Here is an 18,202-nt window from a genome sequence, read left to right as displayed (position 1 = left end):
ATCCCTGAATATGCATATATGCTTTTTTTGACAGTTCCAGTCTCAACTCCTGTAGAGGAATTGCTCTTATTCTTTCTGTAAGCAATAATGAAGATAGCTCTTCCCTAAGAAAGCCTAAAAGAAGTAACCTTTCTTCACCTATGTCACCTATGTTTAACTCAGTATTTTGAACTAAAAGGCTGGAAATGAAGAATAAAGTGTGTTACTTCCTGAGCCAGAACTAAAAGCTTTCATTGGGGAAGGGAGAAAAAGATATCCAGTTCATTTATGTGGGTGGTATTTCAGCCTTTGAGAGCACATCTTATGTGTAACAAGAGCAAGTAAAGGCTGTTTTTCCTTTCTGTAAGCACTCCAAGGATGAAGGTGAGAAGAGCTGATAAACACAAAGGAGAGCAGGGGGCTGTAGAAGCTATATGTCTGTGGGTATAAACCGATTACGAATACAGACCATTTCCAAGTATGCAGTGTGGTGGGACAGCTTTCCAAAAAAAAAAAAAAAAAAGGCAAATCCTTTTTAATTTAAAAGTAAATCTGCCTTAAGATTTATTGAGTTTATTGAGGGTGAAAATGTCTATGATAGCTGGGTACCAGATTTGTTGTCCAGCAGGATCCTTGGTGGTTGATGACAACTCAAGGAGGGACCAGGCTGCTCCACTCACTGGGTGGTGATCACACATCTTTGGGAATAGGCATGCACCTGGGTTCAGCAGGTTGCAGCCATGCAAAGTAGCTGGTTGTTTCTGTGGTTGGATGGAGAGGAGTGGTACTTGAGTTGTTGGCATTGATGGGGTTGTTGGCATTGATGGGTGAGAAGGAACCATAATTTTTCAAGGTGTTTGCTTCAGCATCCTTTTTCTCCTCTGAGAGCACCTGACAGAAAAGGAGGTTGCCTTTCCTGGGCTGTGGATTGGCTGTGGGTGCAGCCTGTGAGCTCCTGCAGCAGAGGAGGGTAAATCTGAGCCCTAAACCCAACACTCAGCATAGTGAGATTCTTCCTAAACTGAGATCCCAAATAGGGGTAATTTCCTGGTTTACTCCAAGCAAGTATGAATGCCAGGGTGGGCGTAAAAACAGACTCTCTTGTACTTAAGTCCTGTACTCTGTGCAAGGTGGTGGAATGGTTTGGTGGGTCTGTCACCTACAGAATGTAAGCAAAATGGTCATGACTCCAGTAAATCTTTTCACATGCTTCTTGAGCCTATTTTGGTGGAAGTCAAGAGGAAAAATCAATTTCATCTTAATGTTGAGTTTGCCATTTTTATCAGGCAGGTCTATTTTTTCCCTCAATGAACAATTTGCCACCTTTCTATTTTTTGCTTCGCTTGGCATGGGACAGCTTGAGCTGCTCTTCTCACCAGCACAGAGGTGTTTAGCTCATTGCTGCACAGCCTGTTTCATCTAGAAGGAATATTTCCTATTTATGCTTGCAAGGAGTATTTTTTCTGAAGCCAGAAGGTTTTGTTTGAGAAAATCAAATCCCTTGAAAGTACTGTATAATTATCTTCATGATTATCTTAAATGTCTGCCATGACTCTGCAGCGAGCTCAGGGGCATAGATAGGCAACCCACAGCATATTGATGCCTGCAGTTTTTCCTGCAGGGAGGAGGAATGGAGTTTTGAAGGCTGTCTGCATCCAGCAGCATGGAGCAAGGCGTCATCCTGTCTCTGGAGGGATGTGTGTGCATGGAGAAGGAGAGCTCTCCATCATTGTTGCTAAATGAATGGTGGATCTGAGTTTTGTGTGGGATGCAGATGCCTCTGAATGCTCTATCCTGCCCATCTAACTACAGGATTAAAGTTGAAGTCAACATCAAGCTGACTTGGGCAACACAGAGGACATTTGGAAACTCTGGAGCTAAAACTATGACCTGCTTTCAAGGAGCCTCAAGTTCTCCAGGCTAGAGACTACGGTGGTGTGTTTGCTCTGGGGATAGTTTGCAAAGGTCAGCCTATAACATGTCCACCCAATGTCAAAATTAACCATCTAAGAGCAAAATTCTTCAAATTATTAGGCCAGAAAAGGACTCAAGGGGTGATATAGTCTGATTGCCTCTAGAGCCGAAATGGTTTTGAACCCTTTGTGGTAACTGGTAGAGGTACCGGTGCTTGCTCTTGAAGCAAATGATAAAGGTGTCTTTGTCATAACTCACTGGATGTTACTTACTCTATGACCTCTCACTGTGCTCTCATCAAGGCAAAAATGATACTGAAAGAAAAAAGTAAGAATGATTGAAATAGAGAGATTTACTCTCACCCACAGCCCAAGAGAGGCTGTTTCTAATCATTGCTCCTGGCAGGTATTTACCCCACTGCAGAGGTCACCAGTAATGGAGACTGCAGTCACTCCAGATAGTGTCCTCTAATGCTTTGCTATTCATTATCCTTATTAGTGTTAACTAGCTGCTAATGTAAAGCTACCCTGGTGTGATTCAAATCCATTACTCCACCATAGGCAAGGGAAGTAGACTGCTCTTTCCCACCTGGTGACTGTGGGGTGGTTTTAAGTATGTAAGGACCTTTATTCTGACACCCCCAACTGCAATGCTTTCTCCTTTAGAGACTAGCAGGCCCTAATTTCTTGAGTATTTCCTAGTAAGCCATGTTTTCTAGTCATGTCAGAGCTCTGCTGTTAGTTTTGCTGCTGAGACCTTCCTACTTCTATGAGGCTACAGAGGTACTTCATACACATGGTAGGCTTTGTCCCTTTTGACACATCCTGGGACAATGACCCTTTTTTTTCCCCCTAGCAGTCAGACTTCACTGACAGGAATCATTCACTTACAAACTCTGCCTCTCTTCCTGAAAGTTTGCCACCTAGCCAACTTGGTCAATGTGCGATTGTCCTTTTGCAGTACTCTGCACCTGTCTTTGCTGAACTTTATCCTGTTTTTTTGACTTTTTGGTTTTTGTTTGGTTTTTTTTTGCCAACATGATTTTAGATGCTAATCCTGTTCTCTGGTGTGTCTGCAGGCACTCCCTGCTTTGTGTAATCTGCGGATTTAATAAGTGTGCTCTCTTTCATCGTCTAGGTCACTAATGAATGTGCTGAGCAGAGCGAGGCTATATAGATCCAGCAGAGCTCCACTCACGGTGTCCTTCTGATTTCACAGAATATCATTAATAACTACTCCCTGGATATGGCTTTAGAGTAATCTCATTTAATCATGTTTTCCTGATTTATTTATGAGAAAGTTGTTTGAAATGGTGTCAAAAGCTATAATAAAGCCCAGATAAATGGTATCTTAACAACTTCATTATGAAAAGAAATTAATTTGATATGATACAATATGATACAATATTATTCTTGTCTCTTCTGTATCTGTGGCTGGTTATATTTTTGCTCTCTTCCACATACATTCCAGCTGTTTGTTTGCTTGTTTTAGACCTTTTCAGAGGTTTAAAGGTAGACTGATTAATGTAGCATCCTTTTGCTGTTTCTTTTTCTTCTCTTGAAGACAGGCACTGCACTTGCTTTTGTCCTGAATTCTGATACCTTACCTGTCTGAGCTTTCACAGGTGATCAGGAAGGAGGTATTTGATATGGCTTCACTTGGTTTTGTAGGGAATTTAAAATGTGGTTTTAACCCATCTTGCTGGTTGGAAAATATCTGACTTGGACAGAGGAATGGATTCAACCCTGGAATGGGCACAGAAGAGGACAGTACACCTGTGTACTGTGTCACAGTATTTATTAACTGTATTAATCCTCTGTGCATAATAGGCACTTTCAACAAGGACTAAGCAAAAATCAAGCCAGCATTGCCTCTTTCAGTGTCATTTTTCCAGAACTTGGGGGGCTGCACTCTATGATCTCTGGAGGTCGCTTCCAACCCTTAATGTCCTGTGAACTTTCTGTCTGAGCAACATTCTTCCAGACCATCTTCTTGGTACTAATATACATAAAAAGGGTAACAAATGTTGTGGTTTTTTTCATATTCTCCAAGTTTCATTTCATTTTTATGCCCTGATGTTTCTAATAGTTCTGCCTGTGTGTTCATACTATTTTTTTATTAACTCCTGCTCAGTAACCTTTCAGCATTCTTTCTTCTTGCCTTTGAGGTAAATAAAACGCTCATGATGCAGCCAAATCTTCTGATGCTTTTTCTGCCTTGAGATGTTGTTGTGCCTGTGTCATTTAAGCATAAGGTATTTTTTTCTTCTAGAAATTATAGCTCACTTTGACTTCTTTTCCCTTTAAACTCTTTTCTGTGAATTCTTGCCTAGCAGGTGTGGGTTTTTTGTTGTTTTGGGGCCAGGCATTTCTGTTTCACTGTCCCCAGTCCTTGACTATAGCAGAGTTTATCATTTCACAGACACTCTTACACTAGTTTCCTTCCACCTTCTTACCCCAAACACATCCCTCTCCGGAGACACTTACCTACTTATTACTTGACCTGTCAGTTATGTGAGAATATTGGTCCAAAAGCACCAGGACTCTGTCTCCTGCTGCTTTCCTTTCCTAGCCGATATCTCATGCTTGTACTCTCCCATTACCATGGAGTCAGTTACTAGGTAGCCTAATCCATGGTGAGTCTGTGACTATATTATCACCTCTTCTTTTTAGACCTGTGCAAAGAGCAGACGTGCAGGCTGCAATCTGGAAGCTTTTGAATTCTGCCTTCCTGATGCACAGCTCACTGAGCAGCATTCACTACTAGAAAGTAACTCCTGAAAAGGAACCAGTTGACCAGACTTGACTTGTGTCAGGATTTTATCTTGTTTCATAGATCCTCATGAAAAAAAAACCTCTTTTGTCACCTTTCTTGTAAACCTCCAGCTCCTGCTGCCTGTGTGCCTCCCTCTCTGAATTGCAGGAAACTGGCAAATTCAGCTGCATAAATCTAATCCTGGCAAACTGGGCAGGCACCTTCCTTAGATACTACCTGCAGGGTAGGTTTAGCCCACTGGAAGCCACCACTGCCAGTAAGACGAGGGACTCCATTGCCTGACCTCACCTTTTGTGTTTGCTGCTGCCTGTTGCGCTTGCAGCTTGGTGAGAAGATAAGTCAAAGAAGTGACTGAACTAAGCCTATTCCGGGCAAAAAAAAACCACTGTCATGGAGAAAGGCTGTCTTCAGCAGCAGCAGCATCAAACAGTTACTGGTGAGGCCAGTGTCGCGCCATAACGCTTCAGTGGTCCTTGGGGTCTATTTGGTTGAAATGTTTTCTCTGAGATCATCCCCGCGGCTCATCAAATCCCCGTTTTACTGGGCAGGTCAAGAGCTAATCGTGACCTTTTATTCCCTTGCTGAGAAGAGCAGCTGGTGCCCTCAAGTGGTAAATCGCAGAAGGAGAGCGGCTCTGGCCGTGCGAGACCAGTTCTGGGCTTGTTTCGAGGGCGGGATGCTGGGCTGGGGCTGTTGAATGCCTGCAGTATTTTTGGAAGTTCTAACGATGCTGTTCCCCCCTTGCAGGACAAGATGATATGGTGAGCGTGGTGGAAAGGAATCATCATTCCCAGCGGAGATGGGAGCCTGACAACAGGTGTGCCTGCACAGCCACACACACTCCCCACTGCTTTGTCCACTGACCTTTCTGTGGGGGCAGCTGCAGCATATTCACATCAAGAATTCTGCCTTGACTGTGATTCTGATCAGCTTGAGCTCAGAAAAGGTCCCTGTGAGATTAGATGTGGCTTGCTTTGGATCTGCAGCCCCAGTTTAGCATGGCCCCAGGGACTGCAGGGGACTGCAGAGAGTGGCAGAGCCAAGGTCTGGGGAGCCGACTGGGGTCAGGGCTACTGCTGTGAGGGGATGCACAGGGACTGCGATGCCCATCACACAGGACAACGCAGGGGTCTTCCTCCCCCTCCTGTGCCAGTGGCTGCAGAACAGCTGTCGAGAGGGGGCTGAGGGTGCTGAGCAGCAGCTCTGCCGCTCGGCTGTCCAGAAGCTGAGTGAGTACATCCAGCTCAACTTCTCTGTGGATGAGAGCAAACTGCAGCCAGGGAGTTGCGGGACTTCGGATACTGAGATCTGCACCATGTACCTGGCCCAGGAGATGCAAAAAAATGAGGTTCTTGGGTTGAGCTTTGGAAACATCCCTGCTCTGGGGGACTATGGGGAGAAGCGTCGAGGAGGGAAGAAGAGGAAGGGACACAAGGGACCAGTGCTCGACGTTGGGTGCATCTGGGTGACAGACTTGAAGAAAAACAGCCCAGCCGGGAAGTGCGGGAGAGTGCGCCTGAAAGATGAGATTCTCTCTCTGAATGGCCAGCTGATGGTCGGCGTGGACGTGACTGGTGCAAGGTAAGGGTGGAAGAACAACCACCAGCAGCCACCTCTCACAGTGTGTAGTGCAGGTCACGGTGGGTATGGATTTATGTCTGAGAGCAGAGGTTTAGCCCTCTGCTTTGTAGTCCCTGGGAGAGCTCTGGATTCCTTCAGAAGGCCTGTAGAAAATAAGTAACAAAGGCAAATCAATAATTAGCCTACATCCACTACTTACACATCCACTGGAAATGTTTGAGAAGTTGTTACATCAAAAAATAGTATGTCATAATCATTGGAGGGTCTCCACTAAAACAGGAGTCTTCCTGAGTTTGGATAAAACTGTTTCCTTAAGTAAAAATGAACACAGATGCAGCAGAGCTGGAAGATCTTTTTACAGGTGCATTTCATTTTTGTTGAATCATTTTAATTCAGGGACACTTTTTTGACAGCTAAATGCTGTCTGAAACTTTTTCAAAGCAAGACACTTTTGTGTTTTCCAGATTAGAACAACTTCATTTTAATAAATTCCCTTTGATTTTATTGTATTCGCTTTCTTTTGCTGTCTCCTGTCCCAGAAAACTTGAAACGTTTAGGAGATAAATAAGAAATGAAGGGTTTTGCAAGGATATAGACTACTGCTGATTTTTTTTTTTATTTCAGCTACTGCATGTCATAAAATCAGTCAATGGCACAGCTTTTTTCTTTGTGGGCCAGCAAACTTGCTCACAATTCCCTTTGTAAAGGCAAAGATCTTTCTCTTCTAAGAGATAAGGATGCAAATCTTCATACCAGAGGTTGCAGCACACCATGGAGCATGAAATACTCCCCATCTTGCCAAAGGGCTTAATTTTGGGGATAAACAGTTTTGGAAACCTGTAGTGGAATGGCTGCTCATTAAAGGAAGCTCTGTTATCTGCAGCCCAAGTAATCCAGTATGTTTTGTGTACTTTGGGAATAATACACCATTTTAGAGCAGCTGAGAAAGTGCTCCAACAAGTGAGATTTGCTACAGGGATAAATAAGAATTTTTAACTGAAATAAACCTTATAGTGAAAAAAAGTAAAAAGGGGAAAAAAAAAAGAAGAAAGAAAGAAAAAAGAGTTGAATCTCACTGGACAAATCTGTAAAGAATATAGCATTGATGGTTATTTATCTGCTGCTTTAGTTCTCAGATTTGCAAAACCACAATTCCCTTGGTGGGATAACACTTGCAAATTATAATCCTGCAAAATGCATGGACTTTGCTCCCAATTGGAGATTTGGGGTGACCATTGTTCCCAGTTCTGTGATGTGGCAGAATAAAAGCAGTAACTCATGAATCTCTGGGTGCTGGGCTATTGACCTTGGTTGTGATTTTGCAGGTTCAGTAACAATGCTCTCTAATATCAAGCCTGTAAATTCTATGAGTGTTTAAATATTGGTACTTTGGCAGTTTCAACCAGTGACACCCCAAAAACAGAAAGGTTTTGGGGTAGAGGTTAGTTTGCTGTTTCTCCTTTTCCAGACATCACTAAAATCCAAGGCAACTGCTTGTCCTGGCCAGCAATAGTGAAAGGTAATACTCACAGAATCACCAAAACAACCATCTCAGAAAAGACCTCAGAGATCATCATGTCCAACCTACCACCTAATATTTAACACCTCCTGACAACTGAACCATGGCTCCAAGTGCCACATCCAATCTTTTTTTTAACACCTCCAGGGACAGCGACTCCACCACCTCCCTGGGCAGTCTATTCCATACACAATTGAGTCCAAAATGTTTGGATATCTGTACTTTGCATCCTATCTCTGAAGGCTTAACTTTGGCCTTGTTCCTTTTGGAAAGCTCTGTTATTAGACCAGCAAACTGTGGCTGCCTCTAAAGAGAACCAACTTCTTCATTTTCCTTAGTTGAAAAAAATTTTTTGGCCACTGTGAAGGCAGAGTTCTGGTGGTGCCAAAACATTGTACATCCAGTTTCGGCCTAAATTTAGGACATGACTTAGTCAAAACGGGATCTATTTTCAGCATCCAAAGCATCCTTTCCTAACTTACTGTCAACTGCTATTTGACAAGGATGATGTTGATGGATGAGAGTTTGCGACCTTGAGGACATTCTCAGTTTGGAGCGCTCCGTTTTGGTTCTTGGGGAGCTGGCTGGTACCTCCAAACCCAAGTTACCACATTGTTCATCTGATTCTACCAGGATCCTCTGAGAGTCATTCAGTAGGTTTCAGTAGGGACATAATTCTGTCTCAGTTTATAGTAGGCTGAAAGGTAAGATCAACTTGCCCCTGGGAACACTGTGTTTCAAAGAAGCAGCCTTGTTGGAGTATTTCTATATTGCTGCTGTAACAGCAGTAGCAAAGCCCTTTCCTCTTGGCTCTTCAAGGTGTTGGTTCAGGGCCTCACACTGAATAGTTGTTCTGGTTTATTTTCTGTCTGCCTAATTGTTCTTTGGTAGGGTGAGAAACTCTTCCAGGTAGATACAAAGGAATATGAGTGCTTTGATTTGTGGTGTGATGTGCATGGTCAGTGAAATTTAAAAGTACTGCTTTAGCTCCTGTAGCACCAGGCTGGATTAGCTAAGCAAAATCACTGCTTGCATGTTTATTCCTCAGCTGCCAAGTGTGCCAGGGCAGCTCCATCTTCCCTGGTGAATGTGTTGTCCACACCAGTGTTTCAGGGCTGACATTCATGATTTATTTCCAAAAAATGGGATATTTTGCATGAGAGTCTCATGACTGCCAGTTACCTGAGGGATGGTTACCACCTTAGCAGCAGGGTTGGTAGGAAGCATGCTCACATATCCTGGGCTTCATGTTACCTTGCCTCCAGTTCAACCCCACCAGGCAAACTCTCCCTGTTCCAAGGGCCTAAATCAATACACTGGACCAGGGGAGAGGAGTGAACAGGCTAAACCAATACACAGGACAAGGGGAGGAGAGAAGCAGGGGCACACGGTCCATTCTGATGGCTGTCCTAACAATGTAGTCAGCGATAGAGGATGTGGGGCAGATGGCTGGAGCCGTAACAAATTGGACAGCCCTAGACAGAGTGTGCTTTTTCAGCATGTGCCTGTGTAGACCCTATGCCTACTGGTCCTCAGGTCTTGGAATGGTGATGGAGTGAAGCAGTGCAGAAGAGCAGCAAGCCACTTCTGAGAGGAGCTGGCTGTGGATATCACTCATCCATCTCTCCCCGCTAGGGGAATTGAATCTGATTTCTCTGAAGAAAGTTTATTTATTTAAATTCCACCTGATTGCAATGTAAACAGCAGAAACAGATTGATTATTGCTGAGCTTGTTTATTTTTTTTTTTTTTTTTTTTTTTTTTTGTTCCCTTATTTTTTGTTTAGAGAAACGTTATGGAGTAATATAATCATCAAAGCTCTTTGCTTAACAGGGTATTATTACATTAGAGAGGAATGATGTAGGTGGTGGCATTTTTTGTGATGTTAGTGACTGAGGGAAAATTATTGCTCTCTTCAGAGTTAGGAAATTGTGTGTCTATCAAACACAATTGCAGGGAAATGAACAGTATTGGAGTACTGAATAAAAGTTAGTCAAAACTCTGCATGTTTATTTTTCTTCTGTCTACACAACTGTATCTCCAGAAGATGTGGGTTATGTTCCCCCAGACAACAACTTCCTATGTATTTTGGAACTATTCCTCTCATTTTGAGCTATTACTCATTTACTGGAGGGAGGTTGTTAGTATTCCTGCAGATGACAGATGAATCCCTCATTTCTTGAGCATGACTGAATGGGCCTTCATTGAGCAGGTCCTAGGAGGATTGCAAAAGGATTATTTTGTCATGAATATCATTCATTTTGAAATATTTGATGACAAATTTCATCAAGCCTAGCTGTAGTGCTTGGACACATTTACCATATATATATCTAATCTTTAAAATCAGTGCAGAATAAATTTCCAAATTTAAATTGTTTTTTGAAGAAATCAGAGTAAGATACATTACAACTGATGACAGTGTAGTATAAACATGAAATATTATTATAATTTTGTCATCGAGGAAACCCAGCCACTGCTTCAAAATACCATGTTCCTCATCACCAAAAATGACCAAACATCACCATGTGTGGGAATACAGTCTGAGGACTTGCTGGTTTCTTTTTAACTTCCAACTTGGAGTTGCTTCCAAAAAATGAACAAGGAAGGTTGTTTTGGCAGTCACACCTTTGCACAGTGTCTTCTTATTCTGTCTTCTTCAGCCAGTCTCCTGGAGGATTTGCTAGGACTCCTCCCCAGCACAAGATACAGCATGCCGAATGTCAGGGAAATCAGTTTATTTTCAAGGGTACCGAGGAAGACATTCAGAAATCAAATGTGCAATGCAGTGTGAGCTTCAAGTGTCTGTACTGAAGGTGAAGCTTTGGCCTTACTTGAAGCTGGGGGTTTCAAGCAAAGCCAAGATCATTCCTGAGTGCTTGTCGCTGCTCCTTGCCACATCTATGTGTTCCAGGATAGCTGGAACTATGAAGGTGATGTCCCATTCCTCCTAGCACGTCAATGTTATTTGTAGCTGTGTGATATATGGACATTACTAAACACAGTCCTGCATCTCTGTAAGTGCTAGCAGATGATTACAGAGCACAATACTGAACATCTAACCAAATTACAGGTCTCAAAATGTGCAAAGCACTTTGTGCTGCTTGCCTGTGGCAGTCAATAACAGTCTCAGGCTCAGCTGGATGAAATCTTGAGGTTCTGTATCAAATTAGTCCTTGCTGATGCTGAAAAGACAATATGCAGTCCCTGTCTGTATTTGGAACCAAATTCTGCTCTGACAGCAGTCTTCAGGAGGATGCTCTTCTTTGCCTGCTTGTTGGGAGTCCTGCATTCAAGGAAATTCAGGGTGGTACATTTACTGAGGATGGCAGTGGAGAATGAGAACTGTCTGTGTCTGAGTAGAGTTGCTCAAAAATATGATAGTGTGGTCAGAAGAACGATGTTTCAGAAGAGCACATCTTTCAAGGCACATCTTAGTGAGTTTCTTCTTCCTCAAGAGTCTGAACTGAATGATTTTTATCATAAACTGCTTTGCCCCTGCTATTGTCTCGGGATAATCTCCAGGGTTTTGTGCAACCATGTTACTCAGCCATGTGTTCAAAACACTTCTAGGTACTTCGACTGCCATGTGGAGATGGCATGCTGTGGGAACAGAGAGCAAGAGCTGTTCTCCCTCTGCTCATCATCTGGGCCCCACACTTTAAGCTTTTAATAACATCCATTCTTTAGCAGGGTTCGGTGTGTGGGTGCTAGAATCCTTGTGTCATGGTGAAATGGGAGGCTTTCAGTTTTCTGTGCCTGAGATGTGCTTGTGTTTCTCTGGAAGTTATTGTGGATTTATTTTCCACTTGGCACCCCCACCTCCTGGGCATGTCATATTGCATGGATCAGTTGCTCTGTTTTACTTTGTTTCCTCACCTCCTTCCTAAAACAAAAGCATTGCCAACACAAAGCACTGCGTGGTATAAGTAGCTGTTTTGCCTGGTGTTAAGCAGGGCCTTCTATTGGTTATGTTCATAAGAAAATATTTTTGTTTTAATAGGAAAACAAATGGAAATATATCCTGGCCCTTTGCCCTTGGCCAAGGGGCAAACATTTCTGTGGGAGCTCCTTGTTAAAATATTAACAGCACTGATTACACAGAGAAAAACAAACACAGTGGTCCTGGAGCCTGTGGCCTCCAAATACAATCTCCAGGAGAAGATTTCTCATAACTGACCTTAAAAATACTTTCAACCTGTTGTGGAGCTGAATTAGTTTCTTTTTTTTTTTTTTTTGTATCATATTACCAACCTTCATGCTGCTAAGTGATGGATCAGGGCACAGAGGCTGAGACCTGGGGCTTGTTACCACAGGCGTGGATGGGAAGCATATGCTGACATGCCCTCTGAGCTGTCTGACACGTGAGTCCCAAGGATGGAAAATAAGCAGCATGCAGGGGTTTGGCTGATGGTTTGTCCTCCAGCTGAGCTGCTGTGAGCAGTGCAACAGTGAATGTCTGCTCAAACTTTGCAAAATGAGAAGAAGCTCATGGTTATATACCCCATCTCATACACAGTGTGAGTTTCACTATGCGCCTACAGTGGTGTATGCTGGAGCATGGAGCCCTTTCTGAAGCCCAGCTGCTGTATATTTACACCAATAGTGCATATTAATTTCTCCCTTAAAATGTAACTACATTAAGAGATAGTTGTCTTCTTTTATATCTTCAGGAAAGGTATGAGCAGACTTAGCCACGTGTGTTGAGAAATAAATTGCTTTGAAGAAATGAGATTTATCCCAAATCCTCTCTCAAGAGCCAAAGACTTAAGCAGAAGGTCATTAATCCCCAGAGTCAGCAGAGATCATTTAGCTTGTTTGTCCTCTTTGCTTTATTAATCTAACCATGGGTCTGTCCAGATTTCTCTCTGAACCCTTTGGTTCCTTCTCAACCTCACTATGCTGAGCCCAGTCCTCGCAGAGGCAAAACCCATTCCCTTTTGGTGGTGGTTATTTGCAGCATCCCACCACTACAGCATCTTACCAATTGCCTCTTCAATAGGCTTTCCTCCTCAAGTTTGCATCTTATTTATCTTCTTGCTCAGCACAGTTCTATCTAAAACCCATAAAACATGATGAGACACTGACACATATTTAAATGGTTTGTATCCTGTATGTGTTTGCACATTTTCCCCCAGATTTTGGTAGCAATATGCTTGTCTTTGCCTTCTTCACAATGTAATCGCTGAACAACTGAGACTCTCTGGTCAGGAAGTGTGATTCCCAGTAGGCATATACATTGTGTAATTAGGCAACATCTCCAGGGTGATCTGCAGAAAATGCTCCTTAGCCCTGGCCTTGCAAAGTTTCTTTTCAGAGAGGTTGCATCAGTCTTGAAATACTTGGACAGAGGTTGGGGATGTTGCATTACAAGGTACAAAAGCCTCAGAGTTTATAGAATGGGTTTGAAAGCTCTGCTTAGAAGGATGTACCTTGTATGGCTGTGCATCTCCATTTAACTTATGGTTTTGACTGTGCTGTAATTACAAGAGAACAAGCCCACTGTTCAGAATAGAGCTCTTCCCTCTCCACTTATCTACTGTGGGAACAACTTGGTTTGCTGGAGCAGCCTCCTGCCTTGTAATTTATCCCTCACACCAAAAGGCCAGCAAGACCCCTTTTCCATCCTGGGTGAGGTTCTCAGCCTCACATACAGGAAGCATCACATGCTCTCAGGTCATCGGAAGCACAGTCAGGGTGCAGCAGAACTTAAACTAATTGGCAAACTGCTGGAATGCACAAAATAGGGCCATTTTTTTCCACCACCCAGAAAAGGCACAGGTGAGGGCTTCATCCATAGCAGCAGCTATTTTCACTTCTCCAGCAGTGCATTTGCTAGCACAGAAGAGTTTTTTAGCTATCAATAATTAAAAGTAGAGACATTCAAAAACATGAGCAAGGAATATTTTGTGCCCATTATACATGCTCTTTTTATCATGCCTGTGCCCTTACACACCAGTTTGCAACATGCAGTCATTCACAACGTCTCTTGTAATCCGTAAATGTAAATTTTATCTTCGTATTCTGAGAGCCCAAGATTTTCCAAAAAGTGGGCTTTCAGCTAAATACTGATTTCCATGAGACATGGGCACCAAGCTGCTGCAGGATGAGGAGGCAACTGGAGCCGGGTTATTGCCTCGCATCAAGATATATGGCAGGTTGTTTTTTCCCACCCATACTGACTAATATGCCATGAGTCTTGCAAAGGCACATATCTTCTTCAGTCTTCATTGAAACATTTCGTGGGGTTTTTTTGTTTGGGTTTTGGTTTTGGGTTTTTGTTTGTTTGTTTCTCAGCATTGGGCTAAGCAAGCAGCATTCCTCAGAATGGTTTTGGGGATACTCTGCAAAGAGGCTACAATCGCATTCTCTTCCCAGCCTCATGTACTTTTGAGTGTGATGGTTGCTGTCCTGGAAGATGCACTGGGACTGAACCATGACTCTCTAGAGCTAAAGGCATTAATGGTAGCAGCAGCGTAAAACCCACTTATCCCCTGTCACTAGGAATCAGGCCTGGTTTGGAAAGGACAGGAGCAGGGAGGGTTGGAAGGTGATGAACAGGAGATGGTTCCACAACCAAAGGGCTATGCTCAACATCATCCTCGAATAGATAGCTAATCAGCATGAACCTGCCATCTATCAACATAAGTGAGAGGATGAGTATAAGACACGTAGGTGTGATCAGCAGAGAGGAAGGTATATAACTCCAGAGACAACTGCTGTGGTAGGTGGCTTTGGGGATGGGCTCTTTTTTTCCTGCAGAAAACTCATTGCTTTTCTTATCTGATGTGACACTTGCTTCCAGCACCAAGCAGTATCACATGCTCCTTGAAACTTATTTTTCTGTCTCCTTTCTATCAGATATGGGCTATGACAGCAAGGGCTTATGTATCAATCACAGGCTCTGCAGCATTACTCACCGTTCTTGCTGCTTTCTCTGGATGAAATGTATGACATTCACCAAGATCACCTGGGCCTCCAAATGGAAACACTTTTAACAGACAAGTACCAATTAAAAGGTAAGTTGGCAGATACTGCCAGAACGTTTGGGGCAGCACAGGAAGACTTGTGCCTACTGAGACAGGACAATAGTAAGGCAAATTGTTAGCAGCATTCAAGACTCAGGAATCCCAGCCAGACTGAAGGGTCTTTAACAAGACTAGGAAAACCTAGAAGTAGATGGAAAACAGATATAAGCTTTTTCAAAATGCAGAACTGCTGAAATGGGTCTGAAGGAGATTATTGTTTCTGCTGATGCCTAAGACTTTTTTCTACTGTTTAAAAAGGTGGTAAGATCTGGTTTTAATCTTCTCCACAGTAGATATTATAGATAACTGTATGATCTTCTGAAAAAAAAAAACAAACAAAAACAAACCACCTGGCAAGATAAAGAATTGACTAGTAGAGCAATCCTTTTGACTGTGTTTTCCTAGTCCATTACTTGATCATTGGAATGGGTTCAGACTAGCAGAGTAAACTAGTTGATTAAATGAAAGTCATTGTTGTCATCCTTAGACACATTGACCAGCAGCTTTTTGTGCCATGATAACTGAAGGATTACTAAATGCTTGTCAATGTTTTTGTGGCCTGAGTTGGTTTTGTTCTGTTTGTGAAGAGAAGAACACCGACGTATGGTAACCAGTAAACATTGTGGTAGCATCTATCTAAACACAGAGTCCAGACAAGGAAGATGCACTAGAGCTTGAGGAATTCCTGCTTGAAAACTCATGTATGATAAATGGAGCCAAATCAGTGTGTGGCATTCTCATTGAAAATGGTTTCTACAAAGACACTGTTTGTTCTGCTGAAAATAACATTTCGTATTTTCATCTGTAGAAAAGTTCTACTGAAACACAGATTTTTCTGTTTCCTCTAGAGGGCAATGTCATATAAATATTTTAAGCAGGTTTTGGGTTGTGTCAACTGGGATTTTAGCCAGCCTCATGTAAGAATTCATAAGATAGCTGTGAAAAGTGTTTCTTTACATGTGTTTTAGGATATGTATATGCCTAATATAATTACTCAAATTGTTTCTTGAGCTTTTTCAGTACAGTAGCAAATTCCTTTAAGGAACACAGAAACATGTTATGCGTTTTGGGCAGATTTGCCTGTGCTGGAATGCAAAGAGGGAGTTGTTTATGAACACCTGACTTTTACTGCTGCATCTTCAGGGACTTTTAGCAGATAGTCTGTATTTAAACTCTTGTAAAAGAGATTATAATCCAGTCCTCTGAGATTGAAGTTACCATTTGTTGTAATTTAGGTTGGTAGCTGGAACTCTAGTGAGGAGGATAAATCTAGATATCAAGGCAAAGGGTCCATAGGACCTCAGAATTAGAAGTAGTTTGTGTTATTACTTATTTCACTATGAATTTAGGTATTCCCAAATTCATTAACTGCATTGCTTATTTGATGGATGTGACTAATAGCTCAGTAATTATTAACATAAACAGCTGCTAAAATTAGTATGAATTGAAGGGGTCCACTCTGGAATGTAATAATTTAACTTGAGGGATATTGTCTCCTATTTTCAGCCACCGTAGTGTTAAATTTGGCAAATATGGATAAAGGCTGTATTGTTTTCCTTAAAGCTTATATGTATCATTTGAAACATGTTTACAGGGGCACAAACTTTTTTGTTGTTGTTGTCTCTATCATTATCTTACTCCCCTCCCTCAAACTTATTGAAAGGGAAATTTGCTTTTGACTTCCTAACATGAAAATGGCTTTAGGGAAATTCTTGTAGAATTAGACTCCTTTTCCTTTCTTATGGTGAGTAGTCCTCTGGAGCATCACCATAATGACCTTGTTGGATTAACTGGCAAATCCCATATGTTTACTGAATTTGTGGGCTAAAATTCTTTGTAAAATACCACTTCCAAAAAAGAAATGGGCAATCTGCAGTCGATAAGTTCTCTAAATGAATAAACATGTTTGTGTGTTTTTCCCCAAAGAGGAAAAGCAATTAATTCAAGTAAAACCCTTATTCCCAAAAGTACTCTATTTGTAAACAAGGGCCTGTGAATAAAAAGAGCAATAGTTACACAGGTTTCAAAGCCAGTAGACATGAGGTAGCAAAGCAGGATTTGCCTTCTGCTTTTGAGTAATAGGAGCTCAACAGACATCTGAGGACACAGCTCTTATGTAGCCTTTTCAAGTTAAATAGGTGAGAACTGCTTTTTAATTACTGCTGCTGGCCAGGCAGGACGTTCTCTTAAGCCATGTCTTAACAGAAAAAGGATAGAGTTTGTAAATTGGAAGTTGCTGGAGAAATTTTTAGAGACACTAGTGGCAACTAAATATTCTTAGTTTCATTTCTCACTCTGCATGGGTCTGATGCACAGCTTAAGATTTGAACCACATATTGATCACTATCTTGTCCTAGGACTTGTGTTTGGATCTTGCTAGTTCTAAAGTATCTGACAGTTTAATGCTTAATCACGAGGGATTATTCTTTGCCTTTGGCTGGAAGGAGCTACCTCAGGGTCTGTGGTTGTATGTGTGGGGCTGATTCACCCTGAGCTGGGATCTCTGTATCTGTAGCCCTGGGAGTGTCTCATTTGCATGGCTGCAGGTACTGAAAGAACCATGAAGGGTTCATGACTTTGTCTCCTCCTCTACACTCTGTCTGCCTTCCTCGCTGGTGAGTGGTCTGATTTTCTGGCACAGAAAATCAAAGATATGGCCCAAGTCCTCTGACAATACCATAATACTGTGGGCTTCCATGGAATTGCTTCCTGTTTGTCTCTATGAAAATTCAGAAACTCTGCCTTCTGAAATTCCTCCCACCACTGCATATCTGACACAGCAATACAGAAAATGATCTCTCTGATCTGGTTTTCAATCATTGACTACATTCAGCAGAGCAGAAAATTATTTAGTAAACTAGCCAGTTTCATCAGGATGAACTTATGTGGTTAAAATAAATCAGATTTCAATAATTCACCAGTTATGCTCTAGAGAAAGAAATAATAGCTAAAAAAAAAGTGTACAGATGCCAAATGGATCAGAAGTTAGTGGCTGGTGTATGGAATTCAAAGTCAGTTAAGCTTTACTGCAGGGCTCTCCCTTCAAGCAGACTCTGTTTTAAGTAGTGTATGAGAATCTCTAATCACTTTATTAGGATTATTTATGCCTCAAGTGCTTTCTCTGATGACCCATGAATAATTATAAACTGTGGAAATGAATTTAAGTAGCAGCATTGCTAAAAAAAATGTCATGCAAGTTAGTAGAGTACTTGAACACAATGATCTCAAAGGTCTCTTCTAACCTTGACAATTCTATGATTCTATATTTCTAAACATCTGTTTTGAGACAGGTGGATTTCAGAAGAGCTTGAAAACAAGAGGTAAAAGACAAGAAAGCAGATAAAATTCAGGATGGAAGATGGATTTAGAAACCCATTAATTCTGGATGGATGAATAATAATCTTTGTCTA

The 18,202-nt window shown here is 42.0% G+C and overlaps 1 protein-coding gene across 1 annotated transcript in view; it reads left to right on the top strand.

Moving 5' to 3' along the window:
• Positions 1-5,770: 5,770 nt before the first annotated feature.
• The window catches only part of PDZD2 (PDZ domain containing 2), a 156,517-nt gene continuing 144,085 nt past the window's right edge, over positions 5,771-18,202 (top strand). The window contains exon 1 of the mRNA XM_054397824.1: positions 5,771-6,249. Within this exon, the coding sequence (XP_054253799.1) occupies positions 5,771-6,249 (479 nt within the window). The remainder of the gene's footprint in view (positions 6,250-18,202) is intronic.

The sequence above is a fragment of the Indicator indicator genome, chromosome Z (assembly GCF_027791375.1).
Source record: "Indicator indicator isolate 239-I01 chromosome Z, UM_Iind_1.1, whole genome shotgun sequence".
In the NCBI taxonomy this organism is placed as follows: domain Eukaryota; kingdom Metazoa; phylum Chordata; class Aves; order Piciformes; family Indicatoridae; genus Indicator; species Indicator indicator.
This window is presented reverse-complemented; position numbering and strand designations above follow the sequence as displayed.